This window comes from Typopeltis vanoorti, chromosome 5 (assembly GCF_054136105.1).
Source record: "Typopeltis vanoorti isolate ZY-2024b chromosome 5, IOZ_Tvanoo_1.0, whole genome shotgun sequence".
In the NCBI taxonomy this organism is placed as follows: domain Eukaryota; kingdom Metazoa; phylum Arthropoda; class Arachnida; order Uropygi; family Thelyphonidae; genus Typopeltis; species Typopeltis vanoorti.
In genome coordinates this window covers 59,719,367-59,743,441 of record NC_143553.1, presented here as the reverse complement: position 1 = coordinate 59,743,441, position 24,075 = coordinate 59,719,367, and the positions used below count along the sequence as shown (strand labels likewise).

Sequence of the window (24,075 nt, the reverse complement as noted above, 5' to 3'; positions counted from 1 at the left end):
AAGCGGGGTGATGTGATTGAGACTTACAAACTTCTGAAAGGGTCATACAAGATTTCAATTCATGAAATTTTTCAATTTATGGAGGGTGAGAAAATAACAAGAGGGCATCCTTGGAAGCTAAGAATGTATGCCGCTAGGAAGGGGGTGAGGGCTAGATTTTTCTCTCATAGGGTGGTGCATGATTGGAATGGGTTGCCATTGGATGTTATGAGTGCAAGCGGTGTGAATGAATTCAAGAACAACTATGATAGTTAGTGCGTGTAGCATGTGGCCTCCCTGGAGGTATCATTTAATAATAATAATAAGCATATTAGCTAACCATATAGGAGAAGGGTTGATGAGTATGGGTTATTTTAATTATGGCAGTATAGACTGGGTTGACAAAATAACATCTGGACATAAAGAAAATGAATTTCTTGAGTTTGTGAAGGACAGCTACTTCAAGCAGTATGTAACAGAGGGTATGTGACAATCATGGGTCTTGGATTCGATTATTTCATCAGAGAGTGTCATTATAAATCAGCTGTCATATCTACCTCCATTTGGTGACTGTGATCTTATTGATTGCCAGTTATGTGAGGAAAGGATATAAGTGGTAATGGAAGGCTGGTGATTATGAAAATCTTGGGAGAGAGTTTTGCAGCTGTCACATGGTATGAGGAGTTGCATTGAAAGTAAATCAAGAATCATCAAAAGGAAGTAATTTAAAAATATTTTGAGGGTCATAAGGTTAAATAACGTAAGTGTGAAAAGGGTGAATGCAGAGATTAAACATGCAATATAGAGGAAGAAGACAATTGCTTCTTTTTGAAGAAAGATAAAAAAAAAAACTATTGTCTGCTTCAGCAGGTGCTTCCAAAACTGGACGATTTCTCTGCAGTTTTATTACTCCAGCCACTGTCTTCTTTTCCTTCAGTTGTTAACTAAATGATTTCACTGAACAGCTGAAATTATTCTGTTCTCCAAATAGATTTTCACCTTATAAAATAGTTTATATTTATTCTATTAAAAGTTTAGTTTTGAATGTTACTTGGAGTTTATTTTTATTTTTTTATAAAAAGGCCTCAGTTGTTATTGCGTCTACTATTGTTGATTTCCATTCCTAAAATAAACAATGTTTTACATGCGAGCTAATAATTTTTCATGTCAAAGTTTCTGGAAAGGAAAACTACGTAGTCACTGGAATGCAAATAAATAATTAACTAGCTAAAATTAATTATTTATAAGCTGACAGTTGCCTATGATCATGCTAGCTTAAGCTAGCATGATCACAGGCAACTGTCAGCTTATAACATGGGTTAAAACGTGGGTTAAACCTGGATTAAAACGATAGTCACATGCATGGAAAGCGACAGTTACACTCTTTGTAGTGATTCCTGTTGTTAATGCTGATGGTTGATAAGACGATGCACTAATCTATCTATGTAAAATCATACCATCAGTTCTATTACAGTCAGCTAACTTCTGTCGAACTCATGTCACTTCCAGGAACAGTCTCTTCAATTTAATCTGGAATTTGTGAAGTAACCTGGCTTTTTTCATCTTACGAATTGGTCTGTCTCTGTGGCATGTTGAGATAGTCCACTCAGTTGTGGATGCCATAAATTGTCCCACCTATAAACTGGCTAAACACGTGACAAACAAACTGAATAATCCAAACATCTTACATGAAAAAACTCTACCCATTTTAAAACCACTATACACAACCTTCAATTAAAAGGGAATGATTGTTTAGTGAGCTTTCATGCATTCATCCCTTTTTACAAATGTTCCAGTAGATGATATATTAGTTCTCTTGTCCAAAATTTATCCTCCTGATGTTTAATCAGCTAATCTTATCTCAGAAGACAGTAGCCTTAAAAAAACCTTGAACATATGATACAAATGATGTTTGAGGAAGGAGACCTTCCCTATTTTAAGAGAAGTAGAAGCAGCAGTTAATTCTTTGAAGATGGGAAAATCACCAGGCATAGAACGAATGACTTCAGAACTACTGAAAACAGGAGGAGAACCTATCATAGATGCACCTGCTCAAAATTAGTCATGATCTGTGAAACAATGAAGCATGGCCTAAAGATTGGCACACCTCTGTTCTGATTACTGTTCCTAAAACAGGGAACAGTAAAAAAAAAAAAAAAAAAAAAAAAAAAAAAAAAAAAGTAGATTATAGAACTATCAGTTTAATCAGTCATCCAAGCAAAATTTTCTTAAAAATTTCACTCTCTAGGAATTGAGAGGAAAATATAAAGTTACTTTCAGAGAACTAAGCATGATTCCATAAAAACAAGAATACAATAGATCCTTATAATAAATCTCATTGGAGAAAAATTGTATAGATATACACCCTCTGTCCAAAAAGAAACTGAACTTTTGATGGAAAATAAAACACAGACCAATTATAATTATTCAAATAATTTATTTCAATTAATATACTCTCCCTCAGCTTCGATGCAGCCTTTGGCACGGTCAATTAATTCGTTAAATGATTTTTTTTATATCGGTTTTTGGGATACTGTCGAGGGTCGTGGTTACTGCCACATGAATATTTTCAATGGTGTCATATTGCTTTCCTTTCATTGGCAAATGAAGTTGGGGGAAGAGAAAGAAGTCACAAGGTTCTAAATCAGGTGAATACAGCGAGTGATCCAACACACAAACTTGGTTTTTGCTCAAAAACTGTCTCGCAATGTTCAAACGATGAGATGGTGCATTATTGTGCAAAAGTGACCAGTTGCCTGCATCACGATATTCATGCCGTATGTGACGAATCGCAGTATAAATTACTTCAAAACTTCGAGATAAAACTCACCATTGACTGTTTGGCCAGGCGGAATGAATTCTTTGTGAATAATGCTCTTGGAATCTTAGAAACAAATCAGCATTGTCTTTACTTTTGATTCTCCAAGCGACTTTTTTTTGGATGCTCCTCTTCTGGTGGTCTCCACTCAGCACTCTGGCACTTTGTTTCAGGCTCATACTCAAAACACCATGTTTCGTCACCAGTAACGATCATTTCAAGGAAGTTTGAGTCCTTACGAATGGTTTTAATGAGGTCCTTGCAGTGTTCAATTCGATAAATTTTTTGGTCGTCGGTCAACTTGTGGGGAACAAATCGTAAATTCAATTTAAGAAGGCCCAAACTCTCAGTCAAAATGTTGTGCACAGTTGATTTTGAAATCCCCAATTCATCTTCAATCAATCTCACGGATGATTTCGGGTTTTCTTTGATGAAATCATGCACTTTTTGATTGTTAACTTCGCTCAGTCCAGTTTTTGGACAACCCGGCTTTTCGTCGTCCTCAGGCATCTCACGACTACTTTGAAATCGCTTAAACCATTCATAAACTTGAGTACGGGATAAGCATTCATCACCGTATGCTTTTTGAAGCATTTGATGCATTTCGGTAAAACTTTTACCAAGTTTAACAAAAAGTCAATCGCAGCTTTCTGTTTGAAATTCATTTTCCAACCATATGTCAAAACACATGGTCACTCTTGGCATGTGTTTTGATAAATCTAATCAATCTGCTTCTAATGAAACAAATGCCATTAAAGGTTGACACAATGCTAATGAAAGTTGCCAGTTTCGACAACAAAAAGATATAACAGGTGGCGACACTAGTTTCTTCTATTTTTGAAACGTTTTTGGACAGAAGGTGTATAAAAGGCTTTCAATTCAGTATGGCATGAGGCATTGTGGAGAATAATGAACGAGTATAGAATAGATAATAAAATAGTATGCCTAATTAAAACTCTTTACCATTCCTCCAAAATGTTAATAGAAATCAACGGCAACTATAGCAAGCCTTTCAAAATGAAAATCGATGTGTTCCAAGGTGCTAAGGTATGAGGTCCTATATGAGGGTCCCTCATATGTTCAGTTTACCGTAAGTGCTCTCTCTCTCACACACATACCACTTGACACTACAATCTTGCCCAAAAACTTTAAACTTGCAAAACTTTGGTCTCTAGGACAGTGAATTTCATCTTCAGGCCCAGCACACCTAGAACAGGCTCTACCCACATCATTACAACAGAATGAATATAACAAAAAACACCATTGTTAAACTCCTCAGAAAAAGACTCCCCCAAAACCAGCCTGGTTGGCCGAGCATTTAGCATATTCACTCTCCAGCCAAAAGGCTACAGGTTCGAATCCCACCGTGGGCATGGGTGTTTGTGATTGTCTGTGGAAATACCAGTGGTGGTGGTGGCTGGTGGTAGATTGCATTGGTGTAGTTGGTGGATTGAGTGGTGGAGACCGAGAGATGTAGAGTAGGTGTCCTCCCTCGATGAGTCTTCGGACTCCCTGGAGGTGTCACGTAATACTAGTAATAATAAAAACCAGACTATACATCCTACACCCTGCATCAGAGGTATAACTGATAAACTGGTCTGCCTCCTGAAATAATGCGGAATCAGAACGGTATACAAGACTCTGAACAAAGTATCTACCTTCCTAAGACAAATCAAGAATTGTGGTCCCTCTCTCTTTCCCAGGTGTCCACAGCATTCCCTTCCAGTTCGAAACTCGGTATTTCAGACAGACAGGATGAACTACTTTGATCAGGAAAAAAGAACATAAAAATACATCCAGGATGGAAAACCATAAGTAAACTATCTTCACATGTCTCAGAGAAAGACCACTTTATAAGATGGAAGATAGCTGGGCTGCTTCACAAATCTTGGTTTAAATTGGAAAGGCTGTTTTCCTGGAAGCAGCAAGTTCTACTGAACCCATTTAACTGTAATAGAACTGTCAGTATGATTTTTACACAGATTTTGGTGCACCTCCCTATCAACATTAACAACAGGAATCGCCACTTTGCCTTAAATGCATGTAAATGTCCTTGTAATCCAGGTTATTTCAGTTTGTGTAGTCGCCTGAGTGTGTAGTGTTAAATTGCCTCTAATAACACATCAGCTTGTAAATAATTAATTTTAGTTAGTAAATTATTTATTTGTATTCCAGTGTTTATGTAGTTTTCCCTTCCAGAAACTTCAACATGAATAATAGCAACAGCTAGAGAAATTTCAACATATCTAATAATTCTCTCTCTCTCTCTCCTAACTGAGATTACTTTCCATTATTGAAAAAATAAGAAAAAGAACATGCCCCAGAAGACACATTAATGAACCTTAAGCAGTATTCAAAATATATACACACGTTTACACAAGAATAATGTTTAATTTGCCAAATAATTCGGTCTCTGAATATTACAGACCATCTTCAGTGGCTACATAGGAATAGTTTAAAAAAAAAAAAAAGTGGAATACGAACAATTGATCATTCACGCATAGAACGAGCCATGTGATGTCATATCGCTAAGTATTAGAAGAGTAAACATTTTTAAAATCATAATTAAAGATATTAATTCAGAAATCATAATAATCTTAAATAACATTAGAGTAATATAGGAAATTTACAAAAAAAAAAAAAAAAAAAAAATTAATGTGTTATCCTGATTAAACTTTCCCAAATTTTTGATATAGATATACAGTCATTATGATTCAAGTTAGGACGTTGAAGTAAGGCCACCACACTTTCTTTAAATAAACGTTCAAATTTGTAGCGACATCTGTGTAGGAGGAGAGTCTTGGACCAAAGGATGTTGTGGCTTGTTTCTAATCCATGCTGAGCTAATCCAGATTTCTCAGGTTTGTTGTGTTGAATTGATTACTGATGCTCTTGAATTCTTTTTTCTATAGAACGTCCAGTTTTGTCCAAAGTAGGAAAGATTACAATTACAAGGAACTTGATACACACCAGGTAGGTTGAAAGTTTATCTTTAGATGAAGGAAAATGGGCGGATAATTTGTTAATAGGTGTATAAGTGGCTGTTAAATCATATTTCTTCAGAATTCTTTTGAATTGGTTCTGAAATCCTGGAAATGTGAGGAATTGGAACTCGACGTATTGAATCTTTACTGTTCTGTGTTGGATTGTAAGAATCGAAAAGATGTTGTGTACTCTTTTCAGAGAAGCCATTTAGTTTCGTGTGATGTTTGATAGTCGAAAGTTCTTTCTGTAATAAATGAGAAGTTGAACAGTTAGTTTTGGCTCGTAGGATTAAACATTTTATTCCTGTTTTTTGACAAGGATGATGAGCAGATTCTTTGAGAATATAATGACCTGTGAAAGTTGGTTTTCTGTAAACTGTTGTTGTAAGAATACCACAAGATGAATGGATGAGAAGGACGTCTAAAAAAGATAACTTGTTGTCTTTTTCAATCTCCATGGTAAACTTTATACGAGGATGTAAGGAATTGATACTGCTTAAAAAGAAAGGTAAGGAGTCTCTGTTGTGAGGCCATACAGCAAAGATGTCATCTATATATCTAACCCAAAAGGATGGTTGAGGGAATATAGATGAGAACAGGACTTCTTCTAGATGTTCTAAATAAAAGTTGGCAAGAGCAGGAGAGAGTGGACTTCCCATGGCTGTTCCTTTTTAAAACTATTCCTATGTAGCCAACTGAGCTCAAATATTACAACAAGTTGCCCCAGTCCTGAAGATACTTCAGGTGCAAACATTGTTTGCTTACACTTGGATAAAGGACTAAACCAAGTATATAATTTCTTGGTATCTTTAATTTAATAGTATAACCAAGTGGAAAAACTTTCAACAATTGTTATTACTTCATCTATATTTTTCTACTTCATAATGGTGGGAGGGGAGACTTGTTTTGTTAACTTTCCTTTTCTGTGTAAGTGATCATACCATCTAAGGTTAGCTTTGGTCACAAGCTCTTGGCTAACAATATTGAGTTTCTTTCAAATATTCTTATTTTTAATATGATGCTGCCATTGATGCCATCTGTTTCCTCTTAATCTTGCTCAGTACTAGTATCAGTAATCTCCATTCTTTGATCAAGTCTTTTATTTTATTTTATATATTTTTTTATGTGGTTTCCCATCTAAGAAAGGTTGTAAACTTATAGTTACGTTAGTACTATAGATTTACAACAATGGATGGGTTTAGGATTTTTTTTTGTTTATTTTTTTTATTAATTTTTATACTTTTTGTGTTTTTATTCATTTTTACCCAATTTTTTACACTTTATTCATTTTTAACCCAGCTTTCGTATCCATAAGTTAAAATTGGTTTGAACAATATCTTGTATGCAGCCAGTTTAATGTTGTGACTAATTTCTTTCTTATTCCACAAAAATTGTTTCAGCTGACTTTCTATCATACCAGCTTTGCTAATTCTGTTGTCTGTTTTATATTTAATTGAACAGTCTTCACTAAAAATTGTGCCTAAATAGTTGAAATGTTTTACTTGTTCTGTAGTTTCCCATTCAGAATACAGTTGATGTTTTCAATGTTCCTACCTATTTTCATAGCCTTTCACTTTTTATATCTAATTTTCACATCAAATTTATTATATCAGTTGCTCAAGTTAGTTAGGGAAGCCTGCAGACTTGTACGGAACTTATTTAGGATTGTAACATAATCTGCATAAAAGTAGAGCTGAGATTAACATTCCCATTTTGAAATCAGGCATAATGCCACTTTCCTTATACCATAGTTCCTCCCCCCCCTTATCTGTAGTTTCAGTTATCCACAAGTATTAATATTAAATAGAAAATTCCAGAAATAAACAATTTATAATTACATCGGCAAAGTGGATATTAGATCCAACATTATTTCAAAGCTGGATGTTTGTAGAAACTATGAAAGTTTCGTAAACTTGACCTGAGAGCTTATGAGAATACAATCCTCGGTATCCCCGAGTTTGCCTTAGCTGGCACTACTTGACTTAAGTAGCTAAGGCAACTCATAGATACAGAGGATTGTATTCTCGTAAGCTCTCAGGTCAATTTTATGAAACTTTCTTTCTACAACATTCAACTTTGAAATAATGTTGGATCCACTTTGCTTATGTAATTTTACATCGCTGAAATGAAGCCATTCTTTTAGTAATAGACAATTCATAAGTTTTAAATTGCGTGCCATTCTGAATTGCATGTAGTTCTCAATTATCACATTGATTGTCATGGTATCACAGGGCTTGTGTTCAGGTAACTCTTATTTTACTTAATAATGGTCCCAAAGCACAAGAGTAGTGATGTTGGCAATTTGTATATGCCAAAGAGAAGAGTCCAATTTACGTTATATAATTGTAGTGTTTTGAACAGCTTTACTCTTGACACCTTGTGGTATGCCTTTTCCAGATCTACAAAACTTGAGTACAGATCCTTGTTATATTTCACAATTGATTAACTATTTGAGTTCAGTTGGCTTAAAGTGAAAATCTGAGCTGAGCAACCTCTGTTTAGCCCTAACCCAGCTTATTCTTCTTTGACCTTCACTTACACAATTTTTCGTACCTTTTTCTCAAATATGCTTGCATAAATATTACCAGAAACACTTAATAGGAAAATTCTTCTGTAATTCTCACATTCAATTTTATCATCAATTTCCTGATATGCACCCTCAAGGGGCATTCAGTTTGATATGACCACACTACATGATTATTATTATGTGACACCTCCAAGGAGTCTGAGAACTTACTGCAGGAGGGCACATTACACTATTATTAATCTCTTATCAACATTTTTCCTCCAAATCTGTCTATTACTATTAGCACTCCAATATTGTAACATCTAAAATTTCATGCTTCTAAGCCACTTCTGACTGAATCATTCCACCTCGACCCTGGTCTTCCTGCCTTCTTGCCATCTTGGCATCAAACACCTGTTTTGCTAACCTTTCCTCACCCATTCTATTTAAGTGGCTACTTTAGATTAGCTCAGCTGACACCTTCTTGAATGCTAATAATGTCAGTATCCTTTCTAATATCTTCATTTTTAATGTGATTCTGCCATTGATATCTTTGGTTCACTCTTTTAATTTTTCTCAGAATCCTCGTATATGGTCTCTAGTCTTTGATCAAGTGCTTTATTTCTAACTTCAGATGAATAACTTAAAACTGGCTTGAACACTGTCTTATATATTGGTATTTTGGTTAATTTCTCTCTTATTCCATGTAAATTTATTCAGCTGGCTTCCCACCATATCAGCTTTGCTTATTCTGTTGCCTATTTCCAGAATTAACCTGCGATCTTCACTAAAAACTATACCTAAATAGCTGAAATATTTTACTTGTTCTGGAGACTTTCCATTCATGAGGAATCTCTCACCACATGAAGGTGACAATTGGACATTAGGTCAGAAGCCCCAGTCAGTTCTCCACATTCCTAGAAAGGCGACGTGGAGTTCTCCTCCCAGTTATTTGGCTTTGACCCTCAAGCAACCCCATTCAATTTTATTTCCCTTTTTTTAGATGGACTATGAGAGCTCTATTCCAGTAATTTGGAATTTGATCCTCTGTCCAGCCTTTCTGAATTATGGAGTTACCACTGTAAAACTTGAGAGATATTAAATATCTATTTAATATTTCTATTTAATTGTCTGTATAATATTTCTTTTAAAATATTAAAACACACATAATTTACAGACAAAAAATAGTAGTAGAGAATGCCAGTAAATGGCATTCTCTGTAGAGTAGAGTAGAGTAGAGTAGCTCTCTCTTGATGAGTTCTTGAAGGTGTCACAATAATAATAATAAATTATATATACTATAAGGAAATGTGTTTCATGCTTTCAGTAGTGTTGGCCTCTTAACCATTTTACTTCAATTCAATCATCTGTTTTATATCAGTATTTTGGTGGATACTTGAACACTCATTAACTGATAGGGTTGTTAATCACCTGTTCAGTATCTCCACCCAGATTCTTGGCTATCACTTTCTTAAATTGCAATCTCTAATTCAAAATACAAACTTAACACTTTACATCACTTTACATCGGAAGCCAGTCTGATTGGCCGAGTGGATAGCGTATCTGCTCTCCAGCCTAAAGGCTGTGGGTTCAAATCCCGCTGTGGGCATGGATGTTTGTGATTGTCTGTGGAAATACCAGTGGTGGCCAACAGTAGATGGCATTGGTGTAGTTGCAGTCAGTTGGTGATTGAATGGTGTAGACAGAGTTGTAGAGCAGGGGCCCTCCCTTGATGAGTCCTTGGACTCCCTGGAGGTTTCAAATAATAATAATTATTATCATTGTCCATAGTGTTAGGCTAGTCTTTTCAAATCATCATGCCGAGTTTCTTTCAGTTTCATTTTTCATTTACTCTTGCCTTTCCTTGCTAAGCATCAGCACACAGTTGATATTCTCTTTCAAGTCATTTCTAACATCCAAATTACACCCAAAATGTTCAAATTAAACAGTAGTAGTATAAGCAGTACAGAGATCTGTGGTATACTGGGAGGTGCCTACTTTCTCTTGAACAGTGTACCTTCATTGTAGCAAATGTATCTTCATTTGCTACAATTTATGTAATATCCTTTCGCTCAGTATCTTGCTCAGTGCATTTGCAAAGTCCAGCATTATCATTGTGTAACTATTTCTATTATCAATATGACCCCCTGCTTTATTATTAAAAAGTAAGCAAATTACAGTTGACTTTCACTGCAACTCTTTAGCTTAGCATTGTAGTTATGGAACTTTGGTTAGGAAACTTTTGCTGTTGTTATAGCAAGTAAATTTCTTAGAGTTTGACTATACTAAGGTAAGACCTTCCTGTAATAAAACCACTGTTTCACATGGCACAGCATATTCTTAGGACTATGTCGGTGTAGCTCTGTGGAAATGCATTTAATTCTGTACTCTTTCTTCGGTAGCCTTGGTTAACTGTTAATAAGGCTGTGGGACTTGATAATATATCGCCATGTATTCTGAAGGAATGTGCCAGGGAGTTGACACCTGTCTTGACATATTTTTTTAATACGAGTCTTGCACTCGGTCAAGTCCCTAAGGAGTGGAAGGAGGGCAAGATTGTGCCACTTCATAAAGGAGGTAATTGAACTCAAGCATTAAACTATAGGCCTATCTGTATGTCAGATGTTGTGGTTAAGTTGTTGGAGAAGCTTGTGAGAACATTGACAGCAATGGTATCATCTTTGATGGACAGCATGGATTTGCTAAAGGAAGGTCATGTTTAGTAATCTACTTACTTTTTAACAATAAAGTGACTGCTTCCTTGGACAGAGGAGAAGGATACACAGTGATATACTTGGATTTCACAAAGGCTTTTGATAAAGTACCTTATGATAAATTGATAGTCAAACTGGTATGGATGGGGTTGCATATTAGACTGGTGCATTGGATTGGAGACTGGCTATCTGATAGGTATCAAGTTGTGTATGGGGAAGCAATATCCAGGAAAAGGAAAGTTACTAGTGGTGTGCCTCAAGGGTCTGTTTTAGGGCCATTACTGTTTAACTTGTATATTAACGATATAGGTGAAGATTTGGATGGAGATATTCAGTTGTTTGCAGATGATGCAAAGTTGGGACCAATCATGAAGAATAGAGAAGATGTTGTGGCCTTACATGAAGACTTGAACAAATTGAGTGATTCATCATGGGAATGGGGATCTGAGTTCAATTTGCAAAATGTAAGGTTTTAAAATTTGGAAAACAAAAATAGGATGCAGAATTTATGCTTGGTGAGGATACATTGTTGGAGGTGGAAGAAATAAGCGATCTGGGGTGATAATGGATAAGGATCTGAAATTTAGGGGACACATGGCCAAAATTGTGAAAACAACACAAAAGCTTCTGGGAATGATGCGAAGGACACTGACGTGTAGAAGTAGGGAGATTCTTGTTCTGTTGTATAAGGCTTTGATTAGGCCACACATGGACTATTGTACCCAGATTTGGTCACCTGGTTTTCAGAAGGATAAAGAGATGTTGGAAAGGGTCCAAAGGTGACTGATTAAGGTAGTTTCTGACCTCTGGAATGTCGAGTATGAGGAAAGATTGAGGAGATGCAATTTGCAGAGTCTGGTGGACAGGAGAAAGAGGGGAGATATGATAGAGACCTACAAGTTGGTAAGGAGTTGTTATAGGATCAATACTGGAGAAGTTCTACAGAAAATAGTGGGTGGTCGGGGGGGGGGGAACCAGAGGTCATCCCTGGAAACTGTATAAAGAAGGCGTGAGTAGGGGAGTGAGAGGCAGGTTTTTTTCATGCAGAGTTGTAAATGATTGGAATGCCTTGCCTGAGAGTGTGGTGTCTGCAGGGAGTTTGAATGTGTTCAAAACACGGTATGATGAGCTGTGTGTGTCTGTGATAAAAGGACCTCCCAGATGAGTCTGTGACTCCATAAGGTCTTGGGTATTAATAATAATAATAATAATAAAAAACTGTTAACTTGAGTGTGCTATTACTGAAAGATGGAGATTGGCTGCCTACTTGCCTCCAGAAGAAAGTAAGTTTGGATGAATAGGCTCAACCTTCTCTCTTTGGAGAATAAAACGTGTTAGAGGAATTTTTATTCTTAGGTCCTTAATCACAACTCTAGAGTTGATCTGTTATTCATTATTATTGATCTGTAATTCACTACCTTCATCTGATATTCTCCATTATGCATTGGAAGTCTTGCTCTCTTTTTGTTCTGTTGGGAAAACGTACAAGTGCTGTGGCTTAAATTAAACAACCAAGTTTAAGGTATTATGAATTCTCTCAAAGTTTCTTAATATATCATATCCCATCTACCTAGTCTAGTCATAAATACAGTTACAACTTGAACATTTACAGCTTTCAGCACATACAAACCACTTGAATAATGTGCATATAGCAGCATTCAATATTCGAATTGTCTCCCTTTTGCCTTCATAAACCCAGAAGCTGTGAGGCCACAGATTGATGGCAGCACACACAGCATCCAATGGAAATGCTGCCACTGCTCACTCCAAATCCACCTTCAGGCTGGCGATGCTTGGGTGTCATTTCTTGCAGGCTACTCTCTCAAGCTTTGACCTTGATTTGAAGTCCAGCGAATTCAGATTGGGACTTCCAGACAGTCAATCAGATGGTGATATGTGGTTGGGCATCTTTGTCTCCAATCACTATTGTGTGGTTTTTGCCTTGTGTGCAGGGGCTGAGTCCTGTTGAAAGGTCCACTGCTTACTGTGAAACAAGATGTTGTTCACAGGTCATACCACAGGTTCCAGCATGGTGTCTTGATGCACTTGGGCCGAGGGTTTGATCCCTTTCTTGCAGGAATGCAACTTGGATACCCCCCCCGATACATCACCCCCACCACCAAACCATCACTGACGTGGGTGATGACCTCTTGGAATCCTGTGTGTTATGGCATATGCTGTGCGACCATCTGGAGCATATACCTGATCGTTTTGGTAGTTAAACGACCCTTCAGTGGTGAAAATCTTCTCATCTGAGAAGACAATATTTCTGTTGTTTATTATTTTAACGGTATAATAGAACACAGAAACTAAGTAAATAATTAATTTATTCACTTGATGCTGATATTTCGCTGGTATTATAACCAGCATCTTCAGAGCACAAAAACACTGTTTGTCACAATACGCGAGACTAAAAACAACATGGTGTACATTAACAAAATTGTAGCAGCAACACAAAGACTAGAGTCCTGATTTTGGCGCCCTCTATCTAAAAAAAAACAAAAAAAAAAAAAAAAAAAAAAAAAAAAAAAAAACGCTATCATATATTGCTAGAGTCCTAGAAAAGTGCTAGTTTTTCCTTAATATGACTGTCTCCCAGATCTTCGGCAAGTTAATACAGCCATATTTGTTGAGATTTGGGGTGTGTTTTAGGGCTTCTGTCGCCTCTAAGAACAATCTCTCTGATTTATATGGGTTTCTGTGTAGTACTTTTGTGTTTTTCCAGTTGATCCTGTGTGCAGGGGTATCCAGAGCATGGTCTGCTAGGCCCGACTTCCCATAATGATATTTCCGGACGTATCGTTTCTGTGTTCTATTATACCGTTAAAATAATAAACAACATGTTCGACGAACACATAAGTCTGTCCACACGTTTACAATATTTCTGTGTCTGTTGTTTGCATACCACCGGAGAGGTGGCTTTGATTTTATCACCCTCTGCCATATAAGTTGTGGTGTTAGGAAGTGTCTAGTAAAATATTGATAGGCTTTTACTCCCAGGTCATCATCAGTTAGTACACATGACATTGTTCTCTGTGGAATGATCATCTCTTATCACTTTCTGTGTTCTCACAGAATTACAGTGGGGATGTACCTTCACAAGCAGTTGTCCTAATGCAGCGTGGTCGATCTGTTCTTTGGCAGTCGGATACGTCTTCTGTATCATTTAGCAGGCGATAGTCTGATACAGAAACATCCTACTGATCTTGAGAATTTTTAGCATGTTGAAAATCACAGGTGGCTGCATTTCAACCTTGTGAAGTGCCATTACAGCTACGCAGTTCTTATAATCTCCCCACTGCATGCTTACTCCTACAGTTAGAGAACAATCTCTCTCTCTTTCTCTCTGCTGTTAAAAATGTGAATGGTGGCTATGCACAGTGCCACTAATGGAACCATGCTTGTGCATCTTTGTGGGCAGCAGGGGAGTGTACAGAAGTTGTAATAGTATTTATGGCAAGACTGTGTAATTATGGACTCAATAATCAGTAGCGGTTCTTTTCTGTTCTGCTCTTTATGATCATTTCTTTATCAGTTATTATCTGTTCTTTATGATCAGATGCTATATAATCTCCACCTGGCAATATGAATGTGCTATGCTTAATCTCATAGATTATCACCTCCTTGTACCTATAGTGATATTCACTTTAGTCCTCATGTATCTGTTTTTGAAGTATATTCTGAAGTATTCTTGTATATTTGAAGTATATATATATATATATATATATATATATATCTGATTTTGAAGTATAAGAAGAATATTCTGCTTTAAATATAAATTTCTAAGAAATCTTCAGATCTTCCTGTATGACTACTAATATGATAAATCATTTCACTAGCCATATTTTATACTTTGTAATTAATAGATTAATAGCAATATCAGTATGTCTTTAGTTTCTTAAATGTTTTATTAATTAAGACACACCTGCACCAATTTATTTTTTTAATCTTCACAGGATCGCAGATCAGCTCAGCTTTCTTCACCTGATGAGAATGCTGATACTAGATACTTGGAATTAGTGTTGGTTGTGGATAACACAAAGGTAAAAAACCACCGTCTGTTATGTTAGCTAACAGTTTACTACTCTTTTTCACATTCTGAAAAATGCATAATTCATTCTAAACATTTCATGTAGTACAAAGTTTATAATGCCATTTTTATTTTGAAAAGAAGCAAGGGAAGAGAGGAAGAAGAGAAAACCAAGGTTGCAGAAATACATAATGTTCTCAAAGTTATTTTTTCAGTAATTTTCATGCTTGCAATGATTTTCTATAATTTTCTTGTTTTGCACTCCGATATTAACGGATGCTTGGGCTAGCAATCGTGCCACTTATAAGGTCCGGCTACGGCAACTCGTAAATGCTAGTGAGTGTATTCCTGTAAGCTCTCAAATTTCATATGAAACTTTTATAGTTTCTGTATTTGGCATTTGAAATAATGCTGGATTTAATATCCACTTGATTTTTATAAATAGTAATAATAGATTCATTCTGTTTGCCTCTCCTTCATACTATACAGCCTCAAACTCACTGCTACATTTAACATCATTACTATTATTCCTTATGTGAATTTCTACCCCTAACAGGACCCAAATCATCTGATATCATTAGTAGTATCATCTTCTATTTTTTTTGTCTTTCCTAAAAATACTATACCCTTTACACTTGATTCTAATTACTGCATCTGATTGAGAGGCAGGTTTCACTAATGCCAACAATTAACAATTTTAGCCCATAATTCACAAAAGCAACAAACTCAATCCTTTTGTTCCTGATGGTCCTGGCATTTGTGTACAGACATGTAAAGTTGCCTCTTGCCTTTTTTATATACTTTCGTGTACAGGTCTGCATAGCTCAGTTGGACAATTCCCCCCCCCCCCACACACACACACACCAAAAAAAAAAAAAAAAAGACCTACACACACTTAGTTCAAACCCAAACCATACAGGTCCTTCACCATGCTTATTGATCTTCATATCATTATCCTGTTTGCATACCTTCACTGAACTTGTACACACATTCTTACTGTTCCTCCTATGTTCCTCTTTTACTCTTTGAAACAGATCTTATGGAGGTCTTTGTGCCATCAAACACTAGGGTGCTATTTTTTCTACACAGCCTGTGTATCAAATCATTTGTTATCATAGCACCCTCCTTAACTCAGTACTCTCAAATCTTGGTAATAAACTAGCAAATTTTTACTCTCTCTCTCTCTCTCCATTCTCACCTTTTCTGGCAGTCCTTCATATTCTTTCTCATACTGTATTTATCACTATTTAAATCATTTGTTCCTAAGAGCAGTTCTTTTCTGTTTCTTGATTGCTTTCATTGACATGGATCATCAAAAATCTTAATTAAACCTAATACTTCCTTATTTTCTCTTCTTTTCTCTGAAGAAATTTAAACGATCAGTAAAATCAGTGTCTTTCATACTCATCAAAAATGTAAATCAGTGTAATAATTTAGTTTATGTGGTGTTCTCTGAAGATTATTGTAATAAACATGGAGATCATCTAGATCTGAATGAATATCAGCTTACTAACAATGACATTACTTTCCTAAACATCATAAAGCTATTGTTGTTAACAGATATCACCAATTTTATTTAGGTTTTAATCAGCAAGTCTCCAGCTTGGATGGCTGAATGAATAAATTTATTTGCATTACTCATAAGAGACTCTAGCTTGAATTCCATTCTGTCATAGATGATTGTGCATGTCATTATATGTTAGATGATTTATGTCATCCACTGTAAGACAATGATCCTGCTTATTATTTAGGCCAGATTGGCCTCATCTGGTATGAAAAAAGATCATTTGATTTCTAGAATAGGGTTTAGTTTATCCTGACCTTTAATCCATCCCATGGTAACAAGTGGACTGTAGATCACCAACCTTGTTTTTGATCCACAGCTTGTTGGTTGGAGAGCAGAGACTTGGCCATCCAGGCCAGGCTGGCAACAATAGTGGTGAGCTGAGGAATAATAAATGATGGTAGAGCCATGGATAAAAGTGGCAGTAGTTTTGAGGTGTAGATGTAAATTAAAGAAAATAAGATATTTGGATGCTGTTCTTCCAAAGGGTAGTGAGTATGAAATGTTTTAAGCAATTTGGTTTGGAGTAAAAGGTTTGCCAGCCTGGTTGGACAAACAAGTAGCCTACGCTGCTCTCTGATCAACAGCTTATGTGTTTGAATTCCACCATAGGCATGATGTAGTAAACACCTCTCTAGACAAGCTCGTATAGCTCCTTGAGTTCATAAAGCTTATCTTTTATATTAAAAAAAATCCTGGCCGATCGTTATGCTGACCTGGGTAACTCAATGGATAAACTTTTTTTGCTTTACTATTGTTGGTTCGCATTGTTGAAGTGCAAATTATCACTTCTTATTTTAGAGACCTTTGAAGAAGCTCAAACAATCATGTTTGGTTTCAGATTATTTAACCCCTGGCTTATCCCAGTATTAATGCACTCATAGGTTTGCAAGTCCTTAGTGGAAGGAGAGAGAGACATGTATAAAAGAGAAAATTTTAGTTATGAAACTGAAAAAAGAAAATAGTATCTGAAAGAAGCAGGTATTTTGATTGATACATACTTTGGCATCACGTGCTGTTTGCATTATTCATGATTTTTTTTTTTAAAATGTCATTATAGCATTTGAGGATGTGACCATGAATGGGATGTCAGTTCTGCCTTTTCAGCCGGAAAGAGTGATATCATGGTGTACCGAACCATGCAGTGACTGCATAATCAGGTCTTAAGTGAAGCAAGCATATGCATTATATTAAGCAGATAATTTTTGTTAACTTAAAATTAGCATATATCACCATGCATATTTGTGAAAGTCATTAGGTGCTAGATGAATTTTGTCACTCAGTGTGCCAACAACCTGCTTTATTCAGGATCAGAAGTGACTTGAAAAAGTACCATGTTAAGTTTCCAGATCTGGATTCTTAATAATCTTATCTTGTGCTCATCTACGGTATTATTAAATACAGTAGTTTTGCAACCATTCATAGATGGGGATTCATATATTAAAAACAAACAAAAAAAAAAGTAGCAGTACACTGATGCTTTCTTTATCACCTGCCCCAGCAACTGTCTTATTATTATTATTACGGGCGACTCCAGGGAGTCCTTAGACTCATCAAGGGAGGCCCTAAACATCATGTCCACACAACTATTTGGCATTCTGTATCTATCATACCTTGCCTTGAACTAACTTACCCTCATAGCACCCACAACAGACTCTGGCAGCTTATTCCACTCAATTTACCACTCTAAAAGTAAAGAACCCAGCTCTAACACCCTTGCTAACCACACTCTTGCCCAGCTTCCATAGATGTCCCCTAGTTCTCCCACCACCAGTCCTGATCTCAAAAATATCCTCTGAATTAATCCTATAGAAACCCTTCAGCAATTTGAATGTCTCAATCATATCTCCCCTGTTCAGTTTATCAACCAATTTCTGCAACCCACAAATCTTCAACCTGTTCTCATAAGGTTCATTCCATAGACCTGCTATCATCTTGGTCACTCGCCTTTGGATCCTCTCCACCTCCTCCCCATCAAGAAAAGACCTAGGTGACCAAATCTGGGCACAGTAGTCGAGATGAGATCTTATCAAGGCTCGGTACAGAGGAACGATAACTTGCTTGTCTCTGCTCGTCAAAGTATTTTTCAACAACAAAGTGATTTGATGAGCTGATTTAGCCACTTTTGCAATGTGCCCCCTTAACTTCATCTCCTTATATCCACCAACACTCCCAAGTCCCTGGCCTCATCAATCTCCTGGAGTACAGTTCCACCAATGTGGTATACTGCTGCTAATCTTTTCACCCCATAACCTTACATTTTGTCACATTAAATTGACATCCATTCTCCTTAGCCCAGAACTCCAATCTATTCAAATCATCCTGCAAGATTTTGACATCTTCTGCATTCACTATTGCCCTACCCAACTGTATTATCAGAGAACAAATGAACTGTTCCTCTTATATCCTTCCCTATATCGTTAATGAACAAATTGAACAGCAGTGGTCCAAGAACAGAACCCTGCGGCACACCACTAGTCACAGGACATCTTTTGGACTCTACTCCTGAATAAACTACTCTTGATATATCTCCATCAACCACCCCCTATCCATCTCACCAACCCTATATCCATTACCATATGTTGCAGTTTACGGATTAGAATTCCATATGGTATCCTGTCAAAGGCCTTAGCCAGGTTCAGCAGTATCACTGTAAACCCATTACCCTTATCCAGTTAAGCCATCACTGTGATCCTTCTCTAATATTCTCTTTCTAGTCATTTGAATCATTTCTTCCAAATACCAATTCTAACTCTGCTGTTCATGTCAGCGTCTCATATTGAAGTCCCCTGGATACCCTGTTCCTTTATTCTATCCTTGATTGAATCCCCAGATAATGTTACTATTGAGTCATTCTTAATCTTTTATACTTTCTCTTTCAGCTATGTAATTCTGCTTGCTTTTTTTTAATTTTTATTTTTTATTTTTTTTTACATGCTATGGCATGTGAAACTAATAAATTAATTAGGAAAAAAAAACTGATAAGGAAAATAATAAGTAAATTAAGATGACTTAATTTACTTATTATAGCATTAAGGTGTGATAAACTTTTTCAAATGATCTAATGTCAATAATATGATAAGTATGCAGTAATGTCAATAATATGATAAGTATGCATTCATGCATTCAAGTGTGTGGCCGATATGTAAACAGGTGAAGACAAAGAATTAGGAAATGTGTAATGATGCAGGAAGTACAATACTGCTGTTTCACGTGCCATAGAAGTATCGTATTTGTACTTCCTAATACACACGTTTCGCAATTCTTTGTCTTCATCCTTTCGGCCACACACTCAAGTGCATACTTATCATACTACTGACATTACATCATTTGAAAAAGTTTATCACACCTGGTTTGATCAGAGCCACTCTTAGCTTCAATTTTGAATGCACAGTCATCTTAATTTCCTTACTTAGCTGTGAATTGGGGGAAGGGAAATTTTTAGTACTTTGTGTTAAGTACTAAAAAATATGCATCTTTACTTGATGAGTTTCTTTATTTCTTATATTAATGTCTAGCAGATTTGTTATTTCTGATTTCTGAAATGATGTTTGGATTTCATAACAGAAGAGATTTTTATAAGGAAATAGAAAAGAAACAGTACAATCTTTGGGCTTTATCATTTTATTTATTATCCCATTTCAGGACAGTCTATATGTGATGTGTCTATAAAAGATTATTATACTTACTCACAAAAATTATCTGTGCTAATGAACGAGGGGGGGGGGATGCTTGATGCACGGATAAGTGAATAATGTTGATAATTTGAACTTTATTATGTTTTACAAATATAACAACTTTTACAGAAAGAGTCATTATAATTGGAATATCTGTACAGATTATTTAATCTGTAACTTTTCTTTTATTATTATTATTAATCAAAACCCCCATGGAGTCAAAGACTCATCTAGGAGGGCCTTTTATCACACACAGCTCATCATACCGTGCTTCAAACACACTCAGATTCTCTGCAGACACCACACTCTCAGGCACTTACTCACTACTCACACCCTCCTTATACAGCTTCTAGGGATGACCTCTGGTTCTCCCCCTAATCTTCTACTATTTTCTGTAGAACTTCTCCAGCATTGATCCTATAACAACCCCTCAACAACCTATAGGTCTCTATATCTCTCCTCCTCCTGTCCACCACACTCTGCAAGTTGCATCTTCTCAATCTTTCCTCATACTCGACATTCCAGAGGTTAGAAACTACCTTAGTCAGTCACCTCAATTTTTTCAAGTCTTCATGTAAGGCCACAACATCTTCTCTATTCTTCATGATTGGTCCCAACTTTGCATCATCTGCAAACAACTGAATATCTCCATCCAAATCTTCACCTATATCGTTAATATACAAGTTAAACAGTAATGGCCCTAAAACAGACCCCTGAGGCACACCACTAGTAACTTTCCTTTTCCTAGATATTGCTTCCCCATACACAACTTGATACCTATCAGATAGCCAGTCTCCAATCCAATGCACCAGTCTAATATGCAACCCCATCCATACCAGTTTGAATATCAACTTATCATGCAGTAATCTGTCAAAAACCTTTGCAAAATCTAAGTATATTACTGTGTATTCTTCTCCTCTGTCCATGGAAGCAGCCACATTATTGTAATAAGTAAGTAGATTACTAAAACATGACCTCCCTTTAGCAAATCCATACTGTCCATCAAAGATAATACCATTGTTGTCAACCCAATTCTGGATCCTAGTTCTCATAAGCTTCTCCAACAACTTAACTACAACACCTGACACACAGATAGGCCTATAGTTTGATGCTTGAGTTCTATCACCTCCTTTATGAAGTGGCATAATCTTGCCCTCCTTCCACTCCTTAGGAACTTTACCAAGTGCATGACTCATATTAAAAAAAATGTCAAGGCCAGCATCAACTCCCTGGCACATTCCCTTCAGAATACGTGGTGATATATTATCAAGTCCCACAGCCTTATTTACATCTAGTTTGCTCAACTCCCCATACACCTCTTGCTCACTTACAGTCGGTGTCTCTTCCCCATCATCAACTGTTCTCGATCTCTCCATGAAGTCACATTCACAAGATTGAAAGACCTTTATGAACTACTCGTTAAGTATCTCTGCAACAGCTGTCTTTATACCATTTTCTCCAATCAATGTCATCCTTCCATAATAATTCTTTCTTTTGATGGCTACATATCAAAAGAACTCCTTAGGATTCTTTTTGACTTCATTAGCTAACTGCTGTTCATACCTCTCTTTAGCTACCCTTACCAACCAAGTCACCCATCTTGCCTGGTCTTTGTAGTCTTCATGGAATTGGTTATTTTCACTTCTCTTATGCTGCCTTCATAATGCCCTTTTTCTCTGTATTGCATGCTTAATCTCTTTATTCATCCATTTTACAACTACCTTATTTAACCTTCTCACCTTTGGAATACATTTAGACATTACATCTACTAGATAGTTTTTGAAAATTTTCCCCAAGCTGCATTGATCTCTTTTCCAGCTAACTCCTCATTCCATGCTACACCCGCAAGCTGTCTCCTGAGCTCTTCATAATCACCCCCTTATAGTTCTATATATACCCTTTTCTCACAGAGGTCCTCACACTGCTGGCAACCATCCAGGTAATCACCTCATGGTCACTCTCACCAATTGGTGAATGATTTGACACCTCATTTATAATTACATCCTCTGATGAGATGACCAAATCCAAGACCCTCAATCCTCGTGTGCCTTCTGTTACATACTGTCTGAGGTAGTTATCCCTCAAAAACTCAAGAAACTCATTTTCTTTACTTCCAGTTGCTATCTCATCATTCCAGTCTATATTGCCATAATTAAAATCACCCAAGCAAATAAGAAAAGAGTGATTGGCTAATTTGATTATACATTTCATATTCACTGCCATCTACATTTCCTGGTCTATAACAACATTCAACCAAGTATTTCATTCCATTCACCTCTATCTCACACCATACCACCTCAAAACCACTGGCACCATTTCCCTCTTGCATCTCTACTTTATATGGACATAACTCTTTCTCTATCATCAATAGCACTCCACCCCTCCCTTTTTTACCACCTTCTATCCTCACAAAACACATATCTTTTCATCTCTATTCCTGTCAGGATGCTGTCCTCATCTAACCATGTCTCACTTATTCCAACAATTTTGAATAAGCTTCTGCTTATTCATTTTTTTGAGACATTTTCCTGGATTTTGCACTTAGAAAACTTATAAATGACAAGAAATTACTAAGAAACACACAGATCATTTTTAGACAGACTAAGAAATGTCTCTTCTCACAAACACACTTACCACTCTTGGATTATTGTTTATTATCCACACAAGGAATGGCAAACAACACATTTGCCACTTCCTGTATGCTCAAAGATATATCTGCTTTTATGAATCCAGTATTTCGTAAATTAAAGAAGGAATCATGCACAAGTCATCTGCAAATTATTCAATTTGCACATTATCTGTACCTGAATAATCAAGTACACTGTGTGATTTGCTCTCTAATACAGTAATCCCTTGTTTATCCAATGACAGCAGGAGAGCAATTAGCTAATCCAATAATTCAAGAGTTGAATAACTGAAACTATAGTTACATGGTGCCATATGAAACTCAGTTGACACACTAACCCATTCATGTTTTGGTTAATTGAATGTTTGATAATTAAAAGATCACTGTAAAAAATGCATAAGCCTGTTCATTTGAAACTGTCCACGATATAATAGACTGCATTTTATATTCTAATTAAGATAAAAGTATTTATATTCAATTAATCATAGATTTAGCAAAAATAATTTTCTGATATTAAATCAAAAAGTATGTTTGGTTTGGTTTTATAGTTCATCGAATTGAATGAAGACAAAGAGGCTGTTTTCCGTAGAACGCTTGAAATTGCTAACATTCTGTATGGAGTGAGTATTTTATTCTTGTATATAAAATTTTATTTAGAACTTTTTCATGTTTAAATGAAATAAAAAATAAAATAAAAATACAGCAATACCATGTTAGTGACATGGAAAAGTGTTGTCCAAAAATGTTAGGAGGTTATTATAACATTATTTTTATATTACCTTGCTTGAGAAGATGCACTTGCCAAAAGTAGATATGATGACAAGGAAGGAGAGACATTTATAGGTGGTTTTGATGTGTGTGTGGAAAAAGAAAATCTTCAAGTGCTTTTTTTTATACACTTATATTATTTATTGCGTTCATAAGGTAGGTGTAAAATGGATAAATTATTGAGATTAAACAAGCAGTTAAGAAAAAGGTGTTGTTAGTTATTACTATTATTACGGGCAACTCCAGGGAGGACCCAAATCATATTCATCACAACTATTTGACATTCATACAGTATCTATCATACCTCGCCTTAAACTCATTCACTGTCACAGCATCCACCACAGACTCAGGGAGCGCATTCCACTCATTCACTACTCTAAAAGTAAAGAACCCAGCTCTAACACCTTTA

At 36.2% G+C, this 24,075-nt stretch overlaps 1 protein-coding gene across 1 annotated transcript in view; it reads left to right on the top strand.

The window, feature by feature from the left end:
• LOC150106454 (disintegrin and metalloproteinase domain-containing protein adm-2-like) overlaps positions 1-24,075 on the top strand; it is a 279,900-nt gene that overhangs the window by 5,070 nt on the left and 250,755 nt on the right. The window contains exons 2-3 of the mRNA XM_090393007.1: positions 14,958-15,044; positions 23,447-23,518. Of these exons, the coding sequence (XP_090249133.1) occupies positions 14,958-15,044; positions 23,447-23,518 (159 nt within the window). The remainder of the gene's footprint in view (positions 1-14,957; positions 15,045-23,446; positions 23,519-24,075) is intronic.